This window comes from Dasypus novemcinctus, chromosome 23 (genome assembly GCF_030445035.2).
Source record: "Dasypus novemcinctus isolate mDasNov1 chromosome 23, mDasNov1.1.hap2, whole genome shotgun sequence".
NCBI lineage: Eukaryota > Metazoa > Chordata > Mammalia > Cingulata > Dasypodidae > Dasypus > Dasypus novemcinctus.
The window spans coordinates 49,668,908-49,691,332 of NC_080695.1; the positions used below are offsets into that span (position 1 = coordinate 49,668,908).

Sequence of the window (22,425 nt, forward strand, 5' to 3'; positions counted from 1 at the left end):
GTGCAAATCATATCAGACAATCGAAGTAAGTCAGGAGGAGTGTTGGAGAGGGTGGTGTTGGAGGGGGTAGGCATGAGCCCTGTCCACAGCCTAAAGATCCGAGGCCCACTGGTTCCAGTATACCTGACAGCAGGGTGAGAAGGCACCCTGTCCAAAAACAAGGTGCTGATGGCAGCCCACAGGGCCCACAGCACCTTCTCCCTCCCTGCTCTATCTCCCTTGTGTACCCTTCCCGGGATGTGACCCAGGCATTGGGAACCTAGATCAAAGCTAACACCACTGAGGTTCCCAAAGAAAGGGCTTTTCACAAGATGGTGAAGAAGAGGGGCTCAACTTGAAGGGCGTTCTGTGATACTGCACCTCCAAAAGCACCATGACTGATGGACACAAGTGCCAAATATGCACAGACCATCTTGTTATGATAGTGAAAACTAGACAAAGTCTCCTTGATCCCCTTTGGAGGCTTGAGGGAGCCCCCTCAGTATTCTAGGAAGTGGGGAAGTGAAAGAATCCAGAATAGCACTGACCCAGAGCCAGACTTCCTGACTCTGAGCCCTTAGATCAGTTAATCACACTCCTGGGCCTGCTCCTTATCCCCATAGGGGAGAGAAAATCCAGCATCGAATGCACACATAGCATGCCTGTGCACAGTAAGGGTAACTTATTCCCAGTGAGCTGATCCTCCTCTCCCAGCCATTAACCCAGGCAAAGTAAAATAACTCCCACCTTTCCTAGAAGGAGGTTCGAAATCCTCTCCCATCTTTCAAGTGAGAAATTGCAGCTGGGAGGTGTGAAATAGGGCAGAAGGACCTGTCCTACAGAACAGGAAGACTGAGGACTGGAGCAATTAAGAAAGGAGATGAGTCACCATGTCACTGAAGCCAGAGCAGGAACTCCAGCCTGGTGTTTCTTTCTAGCTTGTTCTAGGCCACAAAGACAGTGGGAAAATAGGGTCAAAGTGTAAATACTTTGGGATCCCGCTCAGAAGGCCTGGCTCAGGTGGTCTTTGCTGGGCCTTAGTGGTCTTGTCCTGGGTAGTGCTGGATTTGGTGTATGTGCACTGGGTTCTAGAAAGTCAATTTCAGCCCCTAGATCCTGAGCAGTGAAGCTGGCAGGGCATGGTGGTGAGAGTACATGACCTCATGGCAGCTCCATTCTGAGGATGGCAGTTAGGAGTCAGAGTCACTCTTTAAATAAGTGTCCTTCATTGTTAGCTGCACCTCTACAGAGTCTCTCCTTCAGGCAGGTGTCACTCCCAGGGCTCCTTTATGGTCCTGGAGTTGGAATAGGGAATTGAGGTCCCTGGCTGGGGCCTTCTCTCATGTGGGCACAAGTGTTGGGGTGTCCTGGGGTCCTCCAGGGCACAGCTGACCCCCCTTCTATCCCACCCCCCAGTGCTGCAGATCCCACACAGTGCAAAAGTTTACTACACTATGGATCCCTCAGCCCATCACCATTTCCTTCTCCTGAAGCAAAACACACCTGTGGATGCCAAGGTGAAGAACAGAGCTATCTCAGCCCTTCTGGGGAGTATGCAGAAGGGACCCAAGTTCCAAAAGGGGAAATTCTAAATGGCCCTGATGCCTGCCAGCTCAGGGTCCCCCTTCCCAGGTCTGCCTGGCCAAGTAGTTTTGCTCACCCCAACCTCAGTGGGCCAGGCCAGGCAGGCACTTCCCTGATATGTCCCTGATCTATATCTGAAATAACCCACTTTCTCGATAAATAAAAAAGAGCTTCTAGCGCCTTTATTGAACAGGCCTGTAAGTAAAGAAAATCTGGTAGCAAAATCCTCCTCTCATGTGTAGATTTTGGTCTCTAAATGCTATTTTACATGGAAAGAGAAGAGGGCACCTGGGAGGTACGTGTGAGTCCAGGTCTTGGACAGGAAATGCATGAGAGGTCCCTGACAATTCTTGCATCCTGGAGAGCAAGGAATGGACCCAAACCCACAGGACAGGTTTTCAAACATGAAAGGAGCCAACTGCAGGGTCTTATGGTGACCCAGGAGCCACCAGGGCCATCCCGCTCCTACTATGGCCTGATTCTGTCCTGGCCTCACTGGTCCTTCTCACTGAGCTGCTCCATGGCTGCAAACCAGGCTCCAAATGATTCATGTGGCACAAGGGCCTCATAGCAGCAGCCCGCCTGGAGCTGCTGGAGCTCCTCCACCATCTGGTATTCCTGGGGCCAAGGAAAGGAAGATGTATCATCAAAACCTGGGTGGGCTTGCTGGGTGGGACGGGGTCCAGGGGCTGGTTTTAGTCCTGTGGATCCCCCACCTCTTCACTCCCTTCCAGGCTCTGCCTGCCCTCAGGGCTGACTTCACACAGCTCATCCTCCTAGAAGTTGTTCTTCATCCCATGCACAACCCCACCCACTATCCCCCTCAATTTCAGAGGAAGCTATGAGCAGCCCTGGGGGGTCCTGCCCAGGAGGGTCTCTGTTTATCACCCTGACCCCACCCCAGCCCCACCCCTGTAGTGATGGCCACAGCTACTCACCTTCCTTTTTTTTTCAAAATTGATCTTCCTTCCCTGGAAGGCAGAGAATTTGCATTCATCATAAAGGGGCTCCTAGCCACTGCCAAGCCCATTGCCCCTCTGCCCCTGTCATGCTTTACTACTGCAGTTTCAACATGCACTGGGCAGCCCAGACCACAGATGGACTCAGGCAAGCCCCTCGCTTCCTTTAGTGGGGACTGGGAGTGGTGACAGAGACCTTCCAGTCCAAGTTGTGATGAACCAATGGAGAGAAGGCCCCTTGGACCAGCCTCCGTCTACTCTTCTGTAAGAAGTTCATGGCACCCCAGCTCCCAGGGCATCTGTGAGGCTCCCAGGAGACATGACCTGCTCACTGCTGAGAACTCAGGGCTCTCAGAAGGACCTGTCCACCCAAGCCTCAGGGCCCCTTTCCCACCCTACCCTGGCCCCCAAACAACTCACATCCAGATACTCTGGCATGGCATACTCCAAAAGCAAAAATTGTGTGAGGAAAGTTCTCAGGCATGGGACCACACCTTGGATGTCACCCTGTGGCATTGGATAGGGTGGGGATGAGCACAGGCTCTCAGGTGCCCCCAAGACACCACGTGGGGAACTCCTCAGTCTCAGACTCCAGGGACCACCCAGCCTTCCTCTAGGACACTTTGCTGTAACCCTTAAGTTCCCCTTAAAGCCTCCAAAGACCCCAAATTCCTCTGCAGCCACCTCCCAGGACTGACTTTTCTTCAGTAACCATGTGTACCCCTCCCCTCCTCCAGCCACCCTGAGTCAGCTCCTCAAGGTTCTTTCTCTGACTGGCTGCAAGGAGAACCCCAGGATTCCCACAGCTCACCGTCCTAAGGCCAGGAGAAGGGACATTGAAGGGAGGCTTTCCAGGCTCAGTGGACTGGAGGGACAGGCTTGAGAAGGGCCCCCATTCTGATTTGGAGGCCACCTCACCCCAACTCCTTTGGCCTCAGGCACACTCACCCTCTCTTGCTGCTGGTGCTGCCTCTGGACTATTTGGGGATTTGCCTCCAGGGTGGAGAATTTAGAGATGGACCTCTGCCAGGGTGGAGAATGAGGTCAGTGAGGCCCTCCCCCTCACCCATTGTCCCGTGGGTCTTGAGCACCTGGGAATAGTGGACTGCGGGAAATCTGCTGCCACCACATGCACAATGTCCCCAGCATGACCTTGTGCATGCGGACTGCTCTCTTGAGCCCGTTTTTTCATCCATGGTGTGAGGACACAACACTGAGCCCTACAATGATCCCCTCCCCCTGCCCATGAGCCAAACATCCTTCTTCATCTTCCAGAATAGGCCAGGCTGGATGTTTTCACAGAAACTTTCAGTGAAAAACTAACCACCCCACCTCCTGAGCCCTGACCCCAGCCTCCTCTTTACCTTGATGATCAGCTCACTGCCATGGGAGAGGTTGTGCTCCTTCCAGTAAATCTCTGACAGAGTCAGAAAGAGGCAGAAGCTGTCCCTGGGGGAGGGCAAGAAGGAAGGAAAAGGTGGGAGTGGGGGGGAGGGAGTAAGGGCTGAACCACCTTCTTTTAGCTGCTTGGGACCCGGACTGCCTGGGTGGGTGGTGTTGAAACTGGGTAAATCTGAGCACTGCAGGACAGTGTGGACTAGTGAGCTGAGCTCTCATGTGTGCACAGCAGGGACTCCCATCCCTTTCTATCAGCAGCTCTTTTTGCACATGGTTTTTTCATTTGGACAGAGTGTGTTGCTGAGAAGCAAACACTTAACATGCTCCCATTTGGCTCCACTCCATAAGGGATGGAGGAGGGGAGCAGTGTTGAGGCAAAACAGCTCACCTCAGGTGATATGGAGACCTGGAGCTACAATCTGCCTGGCACTACCCAGGAGCTGCTGCCTCCCAGACTCCCTAAGTGGCGATTTCCCCAGGTCCCTCGCCCAATCTTATGTCCCCTAGAGAGAGGCCTGCCCACCTGGAAACTTCCTCCCATGTCTTCAATAGACAGAGAAGTGGATAGCTCTGGAGACCAGAGATGACAGCATAGAAGGATGATTGGTTATGGAGGATTCGGCACTCCTGGGAGGGAGAAAGATACACCATGAGAGTGGGTGTGAGTGTCCCCCTGCTCCAGCTTCAGCTCCCACAGCTGATATCCACTCCCAGGATGAGAGAGACACTGACGGAGGCCCTGAGGCACGTCATGGACACAGAGTGACACCCACAGCCATCCTGAAGAGGTAGCCTTGTTGGGAAGGGAGGATAGTGCAGGACTGTGCTACAGGTCAGGAGGGCCTGTGGTCCTGAGAGACAATAAGTATAAAGTGGGGTTTCAGGACACCAGAGAGAGCCCCCTGAACATACCCTGGCCACCTCGATCCAGTGCTCCACCACCCTGGCCCTGGCTGGGTCCTTCATGCTCTGGTTCCCGACGCAGGTGGACATGACGCAGTTCATCACCCGGTTGAAATGGGTGATGGTGGCATGGACGGTGGGCGCCATTTCTTCTTTGCATTTTTTGTTACGCTGGGACCAGATGGAGCCCAGGCAGTGATAGGGCACCACCTTCTTGAAGAGATCCTGGGGAGGAGGGGATGTCAGGAACCATGCCAAGCTCAGATGCCCTAGGCCCTCCTGACCTAGGCCAGGGTCCAGTGCTCTCAGGTGGGGCTTGGCAGGCTGAGGACAGGGTGTGTTCATTGTTCCCTGAGGGGACCTAGCACTCTAGAGTCCTCAGCCCCAAGGCCTACAGGGGAGAGAGCTCCATTTTCAAGTCCATCTCACAGCCCCCAGCCCCCAAGGTGCCTCAGACTTCCACAGGCCCAGGTAGCACCAACAACCCTCATTATAATGCATCCTCAGATGCCATGTGGTCAGGTGCATGGTCCCTGTGGGGACCCAAGCCTCTGGGTCCCTGCCTAAGGACCCAGTACACATAAGGGCCTATCTAGTGTCAATGTGATGGAGAGCACCAGCACTGTGTGGGACACCATGGGGTTGGCTGCACCACAGTGAGCTCCTTCAAGCCTCCATGATGAAGCCCCCTCAGACTTTCTATTTCTTTGCTCTCATGTCATGTTCCCAGTCAGTGCATGAGGCAGAGATGGCTACTGCCCAATAGCTACTATCCAGAGGAGTGAAGCATGGGCTTAGGGAGTAGTAAACTTGCCCAGGTTGAAATTCTGGGAGTGGAGCCAGTGTTTGAACCCAGATCCTAAGATTCTGATTCAGGGGGTGGTACAGTGAGCAGCAGTTCCCAGAAGGAAGAGCCTCCCAGCCCCACCCTATCATGTCCAGCTGCTCACCACATCCATTCGGGTCAGCTGCTGTGCCACCAGCTCTGGAGGGAAAGCCAGGAGGTTAGCAATCTCCTCACTCAGCCTGATTTCCAAAGGCAAAGTACAAGAGCAGGAAGGTTCTGGGGGTGTGGCCTGCCCCAGTGCTGGGTCGAGCCTTGGCACTGGCTCTGGTGGTGGTGCCAGACTTGCCTCCCCCTCAAGAGCCATTGCTGCTGAAGGCAAGTTAAGAGGCTGTGGTTCCATAAAGGGCACTGACTTGAAATGTGTAGGTGACTCTGGAGGTGGCGGTGGGAGTGCCTCCAGCTCAGGAACTGGTGATAGAGATGGTGATGTGACTTCTTCCAGCATGGCTGCAGGTGCAACATCTGAGGATGGAGCTGGCTCTACCATCAGAGTCGGCATTGATGGTACCTCCACAGGTGTCACAGGCCCTAGCACTGTGGGTAGAAGTGGTGGTGGTGCTAGAGCCACCTTCAGCTCCGGAGCTGGTGCTACATCACCTAATGCTTCAGGCTCTATTTGTTGTCCAAGCACTGGGACAAACTCAGGAGCTGGCAGCAGAGGTGGAGATGGAGCTTCTTCAGGCTCTGGAAGTGCCCCTGTGACTGCCACAGGTGGTGGAACTGGCAGTGGATGTTGTCCTGGAGGCATTTGCTGCTCTGGGGCTGACAAATGAGCTGCAGAAGAGGTAAGTTCCAAATCGTGAATTTCTTTAAGTGTCTTTAAGCTCTCACTTGAAGCTCCCACTACCTTTTGGGGAAGATCCAGCCCCCAAAACTGTTCCCAGACATCAGGGGCTCCTCTTTGTTCCTGACCTGGTGGCAACCCCTGGTAGTCCCTGCCTATGGATCCAGTCCTGGTCTTCACCCCACAAGCTCACATGCTCCCATCCTGAGGCACCCTCACCCTTTGGCTCAGCCTCAATGGGCTCCAGATGGTTCCTCCATGACAGTAGAGCTATGGCTCGGCACTCCAGGGTAGAGCCAGGAAGATACACCTGGGCGTAGCCCACCAGCAGCTTGAGGCAGGGCAAGCCTAGAGGTTCTGTGAAATCCTCAGCATACCGGTCCATCCAGGTGCCCAGCAGCGAGGAGACGGTGCTGAGGACAGGAGGGGGCAGCAGAGTCAGACACGGGCCTTTCCTTCCACACTGCCCCAGGGACCCTCCCATTGGAAAATCAGGTCCATAAGGACAGGAGAGGTTTTGACTGGTCTCTCCATAGCCGGGCATGGACACACAGTGGGAGCTTCTTGAGTATGTCAGTGATAAGGGAAGAAGATCTGTCCTCCTCCCCCGGGCCCTCGTGGCCCTCCCCCCAGGCAACTTCTGCCCCGCACAGCTGCCTTATCCTCTGCCATGCATCGTGTGTGTCTCTTCTTCCCACTGACACTGCCCTCCCAAACGTCAGTAGTGCAGCCACCCTGCCATCCATGCAGCGAGACAGGAGTGAGGTCAGGGCAGCTTTGGAGCTGGCTGCTCACCACCTCCTGTTGTGGGTCTGCACAAGGTGGTGTTTGGGCTCCTGGGGTGTGATTGGGCTGTGCTGGCCAAGTGTCCTCTGCAGCCAGTGCCCCAGGACCCCACCCACAGCTTCCCTTGACGCCTTTCCAAGTGGAGGGGGAAGCTCTCTGGACTCTACTCTCAAGGGAGCTCATAAGATGGGTGGGGCTTTGTGTTCTGCCCAGTCCTTCCCTGCTACCTGTCCCCCAAACTCCAACACTGGTCTCTGGAGAGGAGAGCCCCTTACCCTCCCCACCAAGTGCACTTACTTTCTCATTTCCAGGCATCCTCCTTGCCTGTCTCTGCCACGGAGGCTCTGTCCATATCTAGGGGAGACGTGGGCATGTCACGGCTGACTCTCTTTGAGAGTACCCCTGCTTAAGGTGACACCTGTTACAGCCTGCAGCCCCAACTCCAATGGAACCCAGAAGGGCGGGGACTTTGGCTGGCTTTGTTCACTGCGTGAAGCTGCCTAAGGAAGTGCCTGTACCTAGTAGACACTTGATGTATATACTTGATGAAGAAATGCCCTAAGTGGCACCTTCTCAGGCATAGGGTGGACCTGGACCCCTCTGACAGGATACACTGGTCCCTCCTCTTAGCCACCAATGTCAGAGGCCGAAAAGGGACCTCAAACTCCCTGAGTAAAGAGGAAACTCGGGGTCAGTAAGGGGGGGAGCCCGGGAGCCTCTTCACTGGGAGGAGGAAAATCCTGTTAAGGAACAACCCTGCCCCGCCAGCCTCCCTGCCCAGGGAGCCAGGCTCAGGGAAGCACTTTCCATGCATCCTCACTCTTAGTCCTTACAATCAACCCTGCAGGTAGGTACCCTGACCCCCCTCCTGCCCAAGGAGGAAACTGAGGCCGGTGGGTGAAATGACACTTCTGAGACACAAGTAAGTTGGGGGCAGAGCAGTCAAGGCAGCAGGGATGGGGCGGGCACTCACCTTCTGAACAACAGGTGCAGGACCTGCTCGGTGGTGGTGAACACGCGGTATGTCCCCAGGAAGGTCTTGACAAAGACAAGGTCCCCCTCCTGGAAGGCGGGCACCAGGTGCTCGGCCAGGTTCTCCCACGGGCCTGCCTTGACCATGCGCACCATGCGGTGCTCCTCCCTCGAGCGGGCCCAGACATTCATCCTCTAGGGTGGGAAGAAGAGTCACATGACTGAGGGGCAGAGCTGGGGACCCCTGGGTGGGGCTGGGGCTCTGGGCAGTCCTGCTGTATCCAAGCCCTCAGCGCCTTGAGGCCAGGGTCACGTGTGTGTCTCCAGCAGAGAAAGGTCCTCGGCCTCCTTTTGATTTGGAGGTGAGGAGGTAATTGAAAGGTGAGACTCCAGACCTGGCAAAGGACAAGAGCCTGGCTGTCCCTGGGGGCAGGAACCCCACTGCAAGGCCGAGGAGCTGAACTGACACCTCAGGGTCTGGCAGACCCACCTGTCAGTAAACGACTTCCTCCACTGCTCATGGGGCCAAAGCCACATGATGCCATTTGCCACCCAGAACTAAGACCAGGAAACTAAAGGAAAATGGAAAGAGACAATTCCATATGGGCTGCAGGGATGCTGCCACCCACAGAGACAGCCAATGGTGATGGAACTGCTCCAGCCTTAGGCAGTTCCTGTGTCGCTCGCTGGTGGTGAAAGGGCTGTGTGTCCCTACCCACCCCGCCCATTCCAAAGAGCCTCTACTGGGGTGGGGGAAGGGAATATTGCTTAGGACCCATGGTTGGTGCCCAGGTCACCAGTGCTGAAAGGGGAAAAGGAAAGGAATGTTCCAGGTCCAGCAGCACTGAAGGCCAAACCGCTGCTCTAAGCCTCCTCGCTTCTGGAATATTGGCAGCCAAGTCAGGCCTCAGCTCCTGACTTGAGAAGGGCAAGAGGATGGTCATGGGAGATGGCAAGAACCCTCCTAAGGAGAGGAGCTGTGTGGCTTGGGGCAGGTGTGGGAGGACAGTCATGAAGACTGCTGCCCGGGGACACGGGGCCAAGGAGTGGAAACAGAAATACAGCAGCCGAATGCACACAGATCTGACGTGGGCCCACCCTGCAGCCCACCCTAAAGGGAAATCCCTGCTAAGGCCTCCTTTCTGAGGTTCTTAAACTTTTGAGGTGACCTCCTCCTGGTCCATGGAATGGCAGTGTGGTGGGGAGTTGTGGGGACCCAGGTTCCTTGGGAAGTGGGCTATTGGGCACATCAGGGGAGAAAGCCCTGGGAGAGAAAGTGGGGAATGCCAGATGGGAGATAGGCTCTGGGGACCCCCCCACCCTGCTGTTTCATACCCCATTGATCCCTACTCCCACCTGGTACCAGCGCTGGCCCTGGCCAGGGCCTCGACGGACCTGCACCTTCTCTATGTAGACGGCGTAGACGAGCCCCTCCTCCAGCTGTTCCCCTACCATCTGCATGGAGTTCTGCAAACACAGTGCCCAGCAGGTGGGACAAGAGGGTCAGTGAGAGGCCTTCCCCAAACCACAGGGGATGAAGCACTTCTTTGGAGCCAAGATCCAGGTCAGGCCCAAATGGGGGTAACCCTTTCCCTGCAGCCCCATTGGAGAGGAGATGACAGTTCAGGGCTCAGGATTAACACTGGTCCACATGAGAGCCACCCCCAAGACACACCTTCCCACCCTTCCAGCCATGGCCTGGAAGGTGACAGGGAAGGACCTACTGGGTTCCCATCCCTGACAGCCTGCTGCTTCCCAGCATGGCCCCTGCTTATGTCTCCCCCACACGGGGTGGTGGATGGGACATGGGGCTGCCAAGGCAGGAGCTCAGTAGTGGCAGGTGCTCAGTTGGCTGTTCCTAGGTCACCCCATGTTACCTTTGGGGACCTCCTGGTCAGTGGCCTGGGGCTTTGTGGCTGAGGCCTGAACCAATTTCGAAAGCCACTGGAAGAGGACTCATTCCTACTTTGGTTGAGGCCTGAGCCTCGGGGTCTGCAAACGCAGCAGGAGAACATCCTGCTCTCTCGAGCGTCTCCTGCCAAGTGAGCTGGGAAGGGGCTGCCTCTGGAATCTGGGGCCTGGTTACCAGGGTTCCAAGTTCTGTTGGGTCTGTGACAAAGGCAGTGAGGTCACCTCATTCAGTCCCCTTCCCAGTGCCCTCTCAGGACTAAAAACTCCACAAAACTCCCTCTGCATGTCTGTCTGTTTATCCCCCTCACCCAAATCATCTTGTTAAGTGGTCAAAGTTCTGCCCACACATCCCTCCCCACAGCTTCCTGGAAGCCCGGTGTTCAGCTCGGGCCCGGCTAGGAGGAGACGCACCTGGGTGCAGACCTGACTCCCTTTTCTTTTCAGTTTTGTGACACCACACTAGTTTCTGAGGCTTCCCAACTCTCCTGCCCAATACACTGGGAATCATTCTAGCATCTGCATCCTGGGCACATGGCCAAGTCAATGTGGGGCGAACACTGCAAACCCCATAGTCTTGTGTAACAGATTGAATTCACAGATATAGACATGGAATAAACAGGAAGGTGATGGAGGTAACATTGAATATAACTCAAATCAGCCCTGGGCAGGGCTGTGTGATCTTCATAAGCTCACTCCCACTCCTGGATTGCTGTCTCAGTCTTGTCCCACTGTCATCTGCTCTATTCTTACCCCAGGGCTCCAAGAACTAGTTTTCCTGGGCCCCTGCTTCTTGAACCAAATTACTGAGCAACACAGAACTTGGCCAAGAGTGGGTGCCCACAGACTGTTTGAACCCATGTTCATAGGTGCATGTGATTTCCAAGTGATCTTACCTGTGCATCTCCCAAAAATCATTGCTGACAATAAGACAATGGTGGCTTCTGAGGTTCAGGAGTTGTGATTCAAGGGATGCCTGCATCTTGGAGGTTCCCAGGGTCTCTGCAACATCCCTAGTGTCATGTCTGATCCTGGACACAGGAGGAATCAGCTTGGGACACAGAAGAACAGGTACTCCTGGCTCTCCACCTCCTGAGATTTGATCAGTTCCTTGAAATGTCATCACACTTGTCCTCATCCACTACATCTGCCCTTGGCTGGATCCCTGGATGAAAGAGAAGTCAATGGCACTGAGATGAGCTTCCTCCTTGGTATGTGTCTTGCCTAATAAGATCTCAAACTTCCAGAGTCACTGAATGTCAGTGCTGAAGGATCACCTTGTCTTCCATCCATCAGGCATAAGGTGTGCCCTCTGGCACATCATATAGAACAAAGCTCATTTGTCACCTTTTCTAAGAAGTCTTCCCTGGCATTCCCCAGGCAGATGAATAGTTCCCTCCTCCAAGTTTCCATAGAACATTTCAGGTCCATTTATTATAGTACTCATGCCCTTAAATCACAGCCAGCTCTTTTCCTCTTCTCACTCCTTCTTGTGGACTTCCAAGGGGTAGACATGCTTTATACATTCGAACCCCGCCTAGCCTTTGTGTGCACAAGGCACACACTGGGCACTGGGATCCAGTGCTGAGTGGGACTGGATCCTGCCCTTGGGGAGCTCAGAAGCCATTGGGGAGAGGTGTTTAGGATGACTGCTGCAAGAACACCAAATGAGGCCACTGATGGTGGCAGGGCCAGGTCTTCGGAAGCCATCCTACATCCAGGCAGTGGCGCGTACATGGAGCTGGAGCTTGGTCAGGCTTGGCTGAAGGCAAATGCGGAGGATTGGTGACAGTGGTAGCCTTAGATCTTGTTTAGATTAAATCGATCCAAGATAGTGGTAGGGAAGGGACTAGAACCAAGTGCTTCTGACTTCAGGTCTATTGGCCCCTCCACCATGATTGTTATCAGTAAGTGAAGTTATGGCTAAGCAACTCATCCATCATTGCCTCATTTCTTTAGTCCTTCCAGGGGACCACCATGTTATAGCCCAGAGATGGGGAGAAAAATTGGAGAAGGTTCTTTCTCCATGGAGCTGACAGCTTAGAGATGGGCAGGCAGACCCTGCACAAGTCATCACAAAATATCACAATACAGATACCAATCACTGATACGTATTGCAAGTTTAGGATATGTCAGGCACTAACTTTAGAGTGCTTGAACTTCCTTCATCCTCAAAACAATTTGAAAGCCAGAGCGTATTGCCCTCTTTTAATATAAATAAAGAAGCTGAAGTACAGAGAGCTAAAAGAACTTGACCAAGGTCTCACCACTAAAAAGTGGTATGTTGAGGGTTTGAACACTCTGAGCACCAGTTTTCTAACTCTATAAAGGCAGGATTATAATGGTTAACAAAGGACTAGTTTACCATCAGTGCTCAATAAAGATGCTGGAATTTCAATGCTCTGTGATGGCTGAAGTGGGCAGAGTCTTACCTCTGCCCTGCTCTTGGCATCCGGGGCCCTTTCATGGGCTGCTCGAGGGATTTTGAAAAGTCAAACATTGAGTGAGTGTAGCTCAGTGGGTGACCACCTAATTCCCATGAAGAGGTCCTAGTTTCAATCCCAGGAACCTGCCAAAAAAAAAAAAAAGCATTTGGTAAGTGTTGGGCTCTCTACATAAAAGGCAAATCCTAGGCCTCAGGACCTGGCAGCTGGGTCCTGCTAACCAACCCCAGGCCCTGCACCCTGACACCAGATGGCTCTCACCCCTCAGTCCTCTCCTGGGCCCCCCTGTTCCCATGACTGTGCTCCTGTAGCTCCCTACCTGGAATGTGCTGCCACCCATCCTGGCTTCCCTCTGGAGGCCACTATCCCACCGAGCCTGCCTCATCCCTGAGAACCTGTGCTGCTGCTTCGTGCTCACACCCAGCCCAGTCTGACCATTGGCCATGGGGAGATATGGCTCGGTTCATGCTGTTTTCTCCCCCCAGTGGCCAGGATCACAGATTACTCCTCTCCTACCAGCCCTGAGACTTTGAAAGGAGCAGTAAGGAGGACCTTGTCAATGGAAGCCCACACTTACTTTCAGGGGAAATCTGTCCTGACAGTTAAGATCTCAGGCATTACAATGCCAACCTTCCTCAGTGACAGGAAGCTCTATCTGGTAGCCAGACCAAGTGCTTCTTAACATTTCAGTCCCCTAGGCTGCCTTCACACCATGAAGAGTACAGGCCATTTCTTGAGTTTATTTTGCTTTCCCCAAGGCTGTGAAACCATCCTGACACTCCACCAGGTAAGCTGTATCCTGAGGGACAGGCGCTGCCTGCCACCTGAACCTCCCATGCTACTGCTCCTCACATGGCAGGGAAAGCTGCTCTTGAGCATGGTCCTTCTCTCAGGCCAGACAGCCTGGCCTGGTCAAGGAGCCCTTCTCAGGGGTCAGAGTCAGGTCTCCAGGCTCATCAGCAAAACCCAGGGAGATTTGGACCTGTGACCCTCTGTGGATGTGCTGGGCTCGATGAGTCTGGGTAGTTGATTAGGCTCTGCAGCAAAAGCCACCTCATCCTGGGCCTTGCAGAGACACGGGGTCCCAGAATATGTCAGTACAGAGAGACCAGGGTAACACAGTGGGCCTCTGCCCAATCAAAGAGGCTGTGGTCAGAGCTACCCAGAAAGACTTTGGTGTGGCAGGAGGACCTGGACAGGGTTGTCTGGGGACTTGAGGGGTCCCCAGGGATGTGAGATTGACCCACAGAACCGGGCATCTGCTGCGTTCCAGGACAGTGATGAAGACAGCCCAGATTGGTGGTGTGCCCACACTCTGACAACAGGCTCCTGGGTGGGCTACCAGGAGATGGGGGTGCCTACGCCTGCAGTGTGGGCTGGGGCTGGACATTCAGGAGCCCGAAGGGAGCTAGAGGTGATGCCATGGATGGAGAGCTTGTGCTGAGCTCTACTAGGAAGGTGCCTGGCATGGGGCCTGTTCCAGCAGCTGGGACTCAGGCAAATGGAGAGGGAGGACTCGGCCAGCAGATGGGAGCAGCCAGATACCAGGACAAGGACACATGGTCTGGAGGCTCCCATGGCCAGCCTGTCTGGGTGCTCATTCTCCTGAGCTCATGGGAAGAAGGGTTCCCCAGCACAGGTGTGGGAGAGCAGGGACACAAAGGTAGTGAACCTCGGCCACCTCAGTGTCCCTGCTGTCCAATCCCAGTGTAGCATCAAACATGAAAAAATATCTGCTGATTAATTTAGGCACCAGTGTGTGATGTCCCACTCAGGTTCCTCTCTGTGGCCTGTCATCAGGATGTGACAAAAGCTGACTAGCACAGAGTTGGTGTGATAGTGTTCCACAGAGAGCATGCCAACCTGTGCACTGAACCCCAAAATCCAGAGAGTGTGTCAGACAAGGCTTTACCTTCCCAGCATTGCTCTGGGATTGCTTCATCTGACATGACTGCAGTGCCAGATGTTGCCATGTGGGACCCTTGTCTTTACTGAAATATTTGATACAGATGTATAAATAGCTCCAAAGACCAAAATATCCAAAGAACCCTTAAAACTCAATAATAGGAAAACATTGAAATTAGAAAACAGCAAAAATGAAACAGACCCTTCAACAAAGAAGGTATGTAGATGGTAAATGTGTAAGAAAAGATGTTTAACATCATAAATCACTAAGGGCTTACAGATTCAAGCAGTTCAATTCCAATATATACTCCAGGCGATGGGGTGAAATCCAGAACTCCAACAACAAATTCTTGTGAAGATGTGGTGATACATGAGTAATCATTCGTTGCTGGTAGGGATGCAAAATGGTTCAGTCACTTTGGAATACAGTTTGGAAGTTTCTTATGAAGCTGGGTAGAGGTTTACCATGGGACCCAGCATTCACACTCCAAGCTATTTCCTCAAAGAGTTGAAAATCATGTCCATGACAAAACCTGCACAGGAATGTTTACAGTGGCTTTATTTATTACTGACAAAAAGTGGAAGTGACCAAGATGCCCAATCATAGTAAATGGATAAGCAAACTACACAGCCCTACAATGGCATGTATTTCAGCATTAAAAAGATTGTTGCTATGGGGGAAGGAGGGGGGTGAGAAGGGTGGGGGGTGTATGGGAACCTCATATTTTTTTAAAGTAATATTAAAAAAAATAAATAAAGACACATACACACACACAAAAGAAATGAGGTATCGAGCCACAAAAATCATGGAGGAACCTTCAAGGCCTGTTGCTAAATGCAAGTAGTTAGTGTGCAAAGGCTCAGTTCTGTGTGATTCCAACTACATGACCCTGTGGAAAAAGCAGAACTATAGAGACAGTAAAGAGATCAGTGGTTCCTGTGGTTTTGGGGGGCTGGGTGGGTGGGATGACTGGGGGAGCACAGTGCATTATTAGGGCAGTACAATTATTCTGTAGGATCATGGATTGCTGGATACAGGGCATGATGCATTTGTCAAAACCCGTGACTGTTCACACAAAGAGTGAACCCTCATGTGAACTATGGGTTTTGATTACAAAAATTGTATCAATATTGGTCTATTTCTTGCAAGGAGAAGCCACATGTGTAGGAATGTATTCTCTCTATTTTTTTCTAAAGCTGAAAAGTCTATTATGTTTAAAAGAAGAGTAGAAAGATTTCTAGAGAGATATTCCTTCCCATCAATGTATGGGGACTTGGAGCTCATAGTGCCTGGGAGCCACCATAGCTTGGAGCATGTCCAGGTCCTGGCTGTGGATGATGGACTGTACCAGGCTGTCCATGAGCACCAGGGCAAGGAGGCTCTGCAGCCTGAGGATGAGGAGGGAGCCTATGGGCAGGAGGAGCCAGTGCTCACTAAGGCCCTTAGTGATCCAGCCCTGCATGCCCCTCCCTGCAGACCACCCTGTAACTTCCCACCACACAAAGGACTTGAAGTCTCCTGCCTGGCACATTTGCACATGCCATTTCTCCCAACTGGCATGACCTCCACTTCCTGCCTCCTGAACTTCTCACCCTCACTGCTCCTGGTCAATTTAAAACTCCTGTAAAGCACTTGTACCAGTCCTGGGCATGGAGAATCACTTGCACCTCTGAGTCAGTGCTGCTCTTAGCATGCACAGTACCATGGTTCAGGACAGAAGTAAAGATTCCCTATTTCATTGTGGGGTTCTCCCTCCAACCTGGATGTCCCTGGACAGTAGGGACTAGGGCTGCCCCTGGCTCACCTGTCCTCCTTTCCTCTCCACTGGCATGTCAACTAGTTGAAAGCCAACTTTCCCTTACCCTTAATGGTAAGTAGAATGATCCAATAATTGTTCAGTCAAGAAATATTCCTCAGACCAGCTCTGTGCCAGATGTAGTGCCAGGTGCTGAGAACACAGAGCTCAACATGAAGGTCAAGAAGGAGCAATCCATGGATGGTCCAGGACAGATGAGCATATATTTATCCTTAGACTAGCAGAGAAAGTGTTACACAGGGACCCACAACATAGAGGAAAAGGGCCAGGGCACATGCTCCTTGAGTCTCAGACTTGAATCTCCAGTTTTCTCTGGCTCATGTTGGGGATGTAATAGAATGATTGTTGATGAATGGGAGGAAGGAGGAATGTGGAAATCACATATGCCTTGAGGATGGCATGTGTGCTGTGCAGGAACAGGCCATGAGGACACTGAATGCTGCTCTAAGGCTCATGGGCACTCATCTTATCTCCCAAGGGAAAAGTGGACAGTGTTGCACAGAAGCATCCAGGCTGGGTTCCTGCTTTCCCCCATGGGACCCTTGACAGTTCTATGAAATGAATTTTCTCTAATTTGCCCACTTCTGGAAGAGTCCAACCATGAGCACCCTGCTGTGATGCAGACAGAATGCTGGCTAGACACTCTGAAGCCACAAATTCATTCCCAAGAGAGGAGCCACTGTGGATCTTGGACAAGTCCCTCCTTCCCACCATGGGCCTCAGTCTCCCCTTCTGTGCATAGGTGCCTGTGGTGGTTCAGCCCATGTGAGGACTTAGCTAGCTTATGCTGCGCTGTTGTGCAGTCAAGAAAGCACTGGCCTGCTTGTTAGAGTATTTTGTGTAATTAAGCTATCACTTGATTGCATCTAGTGCTGGTTACATCCACAAATAACTGAGGAGATTGCCTTCAACCATGTGAGGAGTCCCATCCAATCAGTTGAACACAGGGGGAGGAGCAGGTGAACTCTGGGGATTTGAAGGTCTGTGGTTTAAACTACAATGTTGGGAATGTGTTGGTAAATATTCAGGGGAGAATTACTGGTATAGGATGTTGGATGTGGGGGTGCATACAAGGCAGGGTGCACCTGGGGGAGGTTTCTATGGAATATGTAAGTATTCATCTTGTCATATTGTGTTGTACCATTGGGCAGCTCCCCAGACAATAAACTGGAAAATATTGAATTCCCATTCTGGATAGTCATGCAAAGTTCCCAAATAGAGGGGCAAGAGTCCCCTGAGAACATAGGCAGTGGCTACTAAAAGAGAGACCAATATTTCAAGCCCTCAATATTATTGCAAGTAATGATGAAATTTGTTCTTCAAAAAGTGAGACTTAGTGGTTACCATAATGCCTAAGGAGAGATGGAGGGAAGCCTAGAATAGAGTCTTCATAGGGCACTATTGCAGTATTGGAATTGTTCTACATGATCTTGCAATAATGGATACAGGCCATTTAATTAATTAATTAATTTTCCTTCTTGTTTTTTTTAAATGATACATTTAAAAAATATGAGGTCTCATTATATCCCCCACCCCACTCACCCCACTCCTCCCACATCAAAAACCTCTTTCATCATCATGGCACAACATTGCATTTGGTGAATACAGTTTGGAGCACTGATGCACCACATGGATAGTGGTTTACATTGTAGTTTACAAATTTCATCAAAATTCATAAAAGTGTACAGTCCAAAATGTAAATCTTAATGTAAACCATGGGCCATGGTTAAAAGCAATGCTTCAATATTTGTACATCAATTGTAAAAAATAAACCATCTACATCTAAAATGTTATAATGGGGGGAAGGGAAAATGGGAAGGGCATTGGGTGTATAAGAATCCCCTATATTCTATATATGACTTTTCTGTAACTAAAGGTTCTTTCAAGATAAAGTGAAAAAGTAAAAAGTCACTGGGGGACTATATGGAAGAATATGTGACTGTACATATAAGACAACAAATCTTACAGGGCTGAAAGACAGAATGTCTAAAAATATATATTTTTTATTATTTAAATTTCTTTTTATTTTTTAAACAAATTTTGTATTTTGTGTTATTTCTAAAACTCTCATTATTATTTCATTTTCTTATTCCTTTTATTTAGTTATTTTCTTGGCTTCATCTTTGGACAGGTTTTGGATCACAAAAGGATCACAGTTGTGGTAGGGGAGTGATGGTGGAATGTATGTGAGGGGGTTCACCTGAAGCATGGTGTTAAGGCATTTGAATGTGCTCAGGTGCTCAAGGGGCATTATCACAGTCTGTGGAGATCTAAACAATAACTGAAAGAACATCCAATTTACACACTGGGAAATACTACTACATTCTCTAATGGGAGAGTAAGAACCCCTGAGACAGGGGTGGTGCTTGGTTAAGGAGGATGGACTACTGTGTCTGACCTTTGATACTGATGATTGTACTAAAGAACCTTGTCTTGTGAAATTGAAACTCAGTGTAGTGTTATTGTCTAAAAGTTACCTCCTGAGGGCCTCTTTGTTGCTCAAATGTGGCCTCTCTCTAAGCCAAACTTAGCATACAAATACACTACTTTCCCTCAAGGTGGGACATGACTCCTGGGGGTGAGCCTCCCTGGCACCAATGGATCACTACCAAGCACCAATTAACAATGCAACTAGAAAAAAGACCTTGAGCAAAAATGGGGAAAGGTAAAGACAAATGAGTTTATATCACTAAGAAACTTCAAAATGAGTAATGGTAAATGAGGCAGGGGTTTTGGGCTGTGCAGATTAACAGACAATTCAGGTGCCTGGTGTGGATGAATCTCAGTAGGCAAGACTGGAATTAAGGAGAATAGCTAGGAACTGAGCACAGAGGTCCACAAGAGTGAGGATGAGGCCAATACTGGGAAGTGGTAGTGGGCATGAACTGAGGAAGATAGACCAGGGAGGGATTCTGGTGGTGAAATCTGCAGAACAAATGACTGGCTGGATTTGGGAGTAAGAGTACAGAGGAGAAAATACGATGTTCCCAGGTTTCTTGCTTGGACAGCTAGCTACTTAGTGGTGACCCTCTTTGGCATGGAGGCACAAGAAAAGTATTTGAGGGACATTCAGGTGGTCATCTGATGCTAAATGTATGTAGAATGTTTAATAAGGGGGATTGTAAATATGTGGACTGAGGTAGAGTTGGTGGTAAAACATTAAAATGAGTATAACTAACACTGCAGGTTTATAAATGTGACTGAAAGGAGTCATCTATGGAGGTTAATGTTAACTGAAAGACTGCTGGAGGATAACCTAGGGACTGTATAATATAATGATTTCAGTTGTAGATGAGAATTGTGGTTAATAATACAAATACAAGAATGTTACTCTACTACAAAGTGTTAAGAATATAGTGATACATGGGGAAAATATAACTAATGTCACTCATAAACTATAGTTGACAATACTACTGTAATAATTTTGTAGCAAAGGCAGAGAAGGCCTATATCAAAGCTCAAGGTAAAAAATAGAATATGGGTACAGTTTTATGAGCTGTGACTATATCAAGTTATTTTTTAAATTCTTTTCATTAACAAAGAGACCTTGGTCATGTGATTTGAATAGTCTGTGCTGTTTTGTTTGCCTTTTGGAAAACTGGAGAAAGAATTGAGTCTGTTTTGGGGATTAGAAAGGATGAATGTGCCTGGGCAGCATGATTTAAGGTGATGTTTCCATGGTTTCTTGAGCTGCCTGAGCTTTGGGAGGAGAGCCCCCTCCCCAAGCCCTGAGCTCTCAGCATTGGGCACACCACATCTCCTGAGAGCCTCACAGCTGCCCTGGGAGCTGGGGTGCATTGGCCTTCTTTCAGACTAGTATGTGGAGGCTGAGAATAAGCCTGCAGTTTGGGTCTTCTGCTGAGGCAGCAGAGTCACCTGGCTGTTAAAGTGTGTGAGGTGTGGGCTGAGCGGGGTGCAGCTTCTCCTCAGGCAAGACCATGAGGGAGAGTGAAGTAGGGCCCATCCTAGGTCAGGCAACCCACAAGTGACCGAGTAGTCCATTATGGCTGATTGTCTCTCCACTGTCATCAGAGAGGGTTGGGTTTGGAGGTCCCTCAGCCTCTCCCCCAGGTCCCCCTTGTTACTGCCTCCCTCCACCCCTTCTCCCAGCCGTTGTTATCTTCCGCCTCCAGCCGTTGCAGTCCTTCCCGCCAGTCCCGCCCACATTGCTAGCATATAATCTGCCTCCTTCCTTAGACACTACCTACCTCATAGCCCTCCGCCCACTTCCACCTATCCTCTACCACCCTGTAGCTAGCCCACCCTAGCTCCAACCCCTCCCTCCACCCAACCCTATATAAACAAGTGTACTTCCGTAATAAAGCAGACCTGTTCCTGTGCTCAGGGGGTCTCTGTGGTTCCTTTCTAACCACGCGTCCCCCACGCCTGGAAGAACTGGTGCTCCTTTCAGGAGTACCTCCCGCCGGTGGATAGGCAGGAGTGAGCCCCCCCTGACTCTTGGGCATAAGCGAGGCCGAGCCCTCGAACGAGACAACACCCCCTCCTCTGGGGCCCAGAACCCTGCACAGGTCCTGCCTACTGCTGGGCCCTCATGGTAGTTCAGGAAGAGGGAATGGGGATGGCTAGTAACTAGGGGACCCTTTCTGAGGGATATTGTCTACCCTAAAAGGGAGACTGATCCACTTTCAAAAGTGGAGGAAGGTGGGCAGCTGTGTTACTTCTTGTGTGGGTGGGTGTGGTGGAAATGAGAGACCCACCTGGGCAGGACATTCATGGCTCTATCCTCCTTTTAGATTTATGGGGAGAGCCTCAGTCTCAGAGACTGGGGAGACCTGTTGGAATGGAGAGTAGGAGTATGGGGGTGACACCAAGGTCAATTTTCTGGAGGAGGTGCTATATGAACCTGATTCTGAGTAGACATTGGGACATGGATGGGAGTGGAAGTGAGGAGGGGGCCCCATGTGAGCAAAGACACAGCCTCTGCCCTGTCCTCCCAACAAGTCCACCCAGGCCTCATCTAGTTCCTGTCCTCCCTTCTGTCCCCAGGAAGACCTGGTGATTGTCAAGATCTAGCTGCTCCCCAAGGCCAGCCTCAAACAAGAAAGCACAGCTCCTGCTGCCTTCCTTCTCCCCATCTCTCTACCTTCAAGGGAGAAATCCTGTAAGGGAGTAGAGGTTCCCACAGGGCCTACCATTTGGCTGTTTTAGTTTAGTAGACTCCCAGCATGTGGCAATGATTTTGATTCAGTGAAGCTTGTGGTCTCCCTCCCTTTGTCCACCTCTGTCCACATCACTTCCTTCCTCTCATTGCCCCTGCTCAGCCTCAGCCCCTCTCCTACTAAACACTCAAGAGAGGAGGATCAAAGAAGAAAAATCCTGGGGATGCAGATCAAATCTGGCTTGAATTTCCCCAAATCAGAGCTCATTGTTTTCCTCTTAGAAATGAAAAAGAAAGAAAAAGTCAAACCACAAACCCATGAACTTTAGAAGTTGGTGATTTCATCTCAACAGCCCAGTTTTCCTGATGTCCTTATGCCCCTTCCCCCACCTAGCAGCCAGGAAGGGAGGGAGGGAAAACTAGCAAATGTGGAAAACGGTGTCATTCTAAATTCATTCATACCTGTTTTACTACTTTTAGATTTCAAGGAACCATGTATTTGTTCATTCATTTGTTAACCCATCCATCCATTCTAGAAATATGCAGTGATCTCCTACTATGTGCTAGGCTTGGGAGACAGCAGTGAACAAAGGAGAGATGACCCCCTTGTCCAGCCTACATTTTTGTTTTTGGTGACAGACAATAAAAAATAACCAAAATAAATGAGAACATTATATCATGTGTTATGAGGGAATGAGGACTGTGAAGAAAAGGAAAACGAGGAAAGAAAGAGGGATCTGAGTGCAGGGATGGGGAGTTCAAGCCACAGTATAAATAAGTTGGACAGAAAGGTATCCTGAAGAAGGTAGAATTTCAGCAGATCCTGGAGGGAGGTGAGGCTGTTTGCCAAATGGGTCTGGGGAGAGCAGAGAGCCTGGGTGAGCCTGCCAGGGTCAGCATAGGGCCATGGCAGCCACTGAGGCAAGTGCTGAAGGGTTGGATTCTTACTGCCATGAAATAGGGAGCCATTGCTGGGCTTTGCACAGGAAAGTGTTCTGTTCTGAGTTAGGCTTTAAAAGG

The 22,425-nt window shown here is 50.8% G+C and overlaps 1 protein-coding gene across 1 annotated transcript in view; it reads right to left on the reverse strand.

Annotated features, from left to right (window-relative positions):
• Positions 1-1,719: 1,719 nt before the first annotated feature.
• LOC131275604 (ral guanine nucleotide dissociation stimulator-like) overlaps positions 1,720-22,425 on the reverse strand; it is a 94,849-nt gene continuing 74,143 nt past the window's right edge. The window contains exons 3-15 of the mRNA XM_058286338.2: positions 11,017-12,689; positions 9,569-9,679; positions 8,214-8,407; positions 7,538-7,594; positions 6,674-6,867; positions 5,774-6,444; positions 4,833-5,048; positions 4,444-4,547; positions 3,887-3,971; positions 3,471-3,545; positions 2,943-3,029; positions 2,502-2,534; positions 1,720-2,181 (exon numbers count right to left, since the gene is read on the reverse strand). Coding sequence (XP_058142321.1) covers positions 2,056-2,181; positions 2,502-2,534; positions 2,943-3,029; positions 3,471-3,545; positions 3,887-3,971; positions 4,444-4,547; positions 4,833-5,048; positions 5,774-6,444; positions 6,674-6,867; positions 7,538-7,594; positions 8,214-8,407; positions 9,569-9,673 — 1,947 coding nt within the window. The 5' untranslated portion in view covers positions 9,674-9,679; positions 11,017-12,689 and the 3' untranslated portion in view covers positions 1,720-2,055. The remainder of the gene's footprint in view (positions 2,182-2,501; positions 2,535-2,942; positions 3,030-3,470; positions 3,546-3,886; positions 3,972-4,443; positions 4,548-4,832; positions 5,049-5,773; positions 6,445-6,673; positions 6,868-7,537; positions 7,595-8,213; positions 8,408-9,568; positions 9,680-11,016; positions 12,690-22,425) is intronic.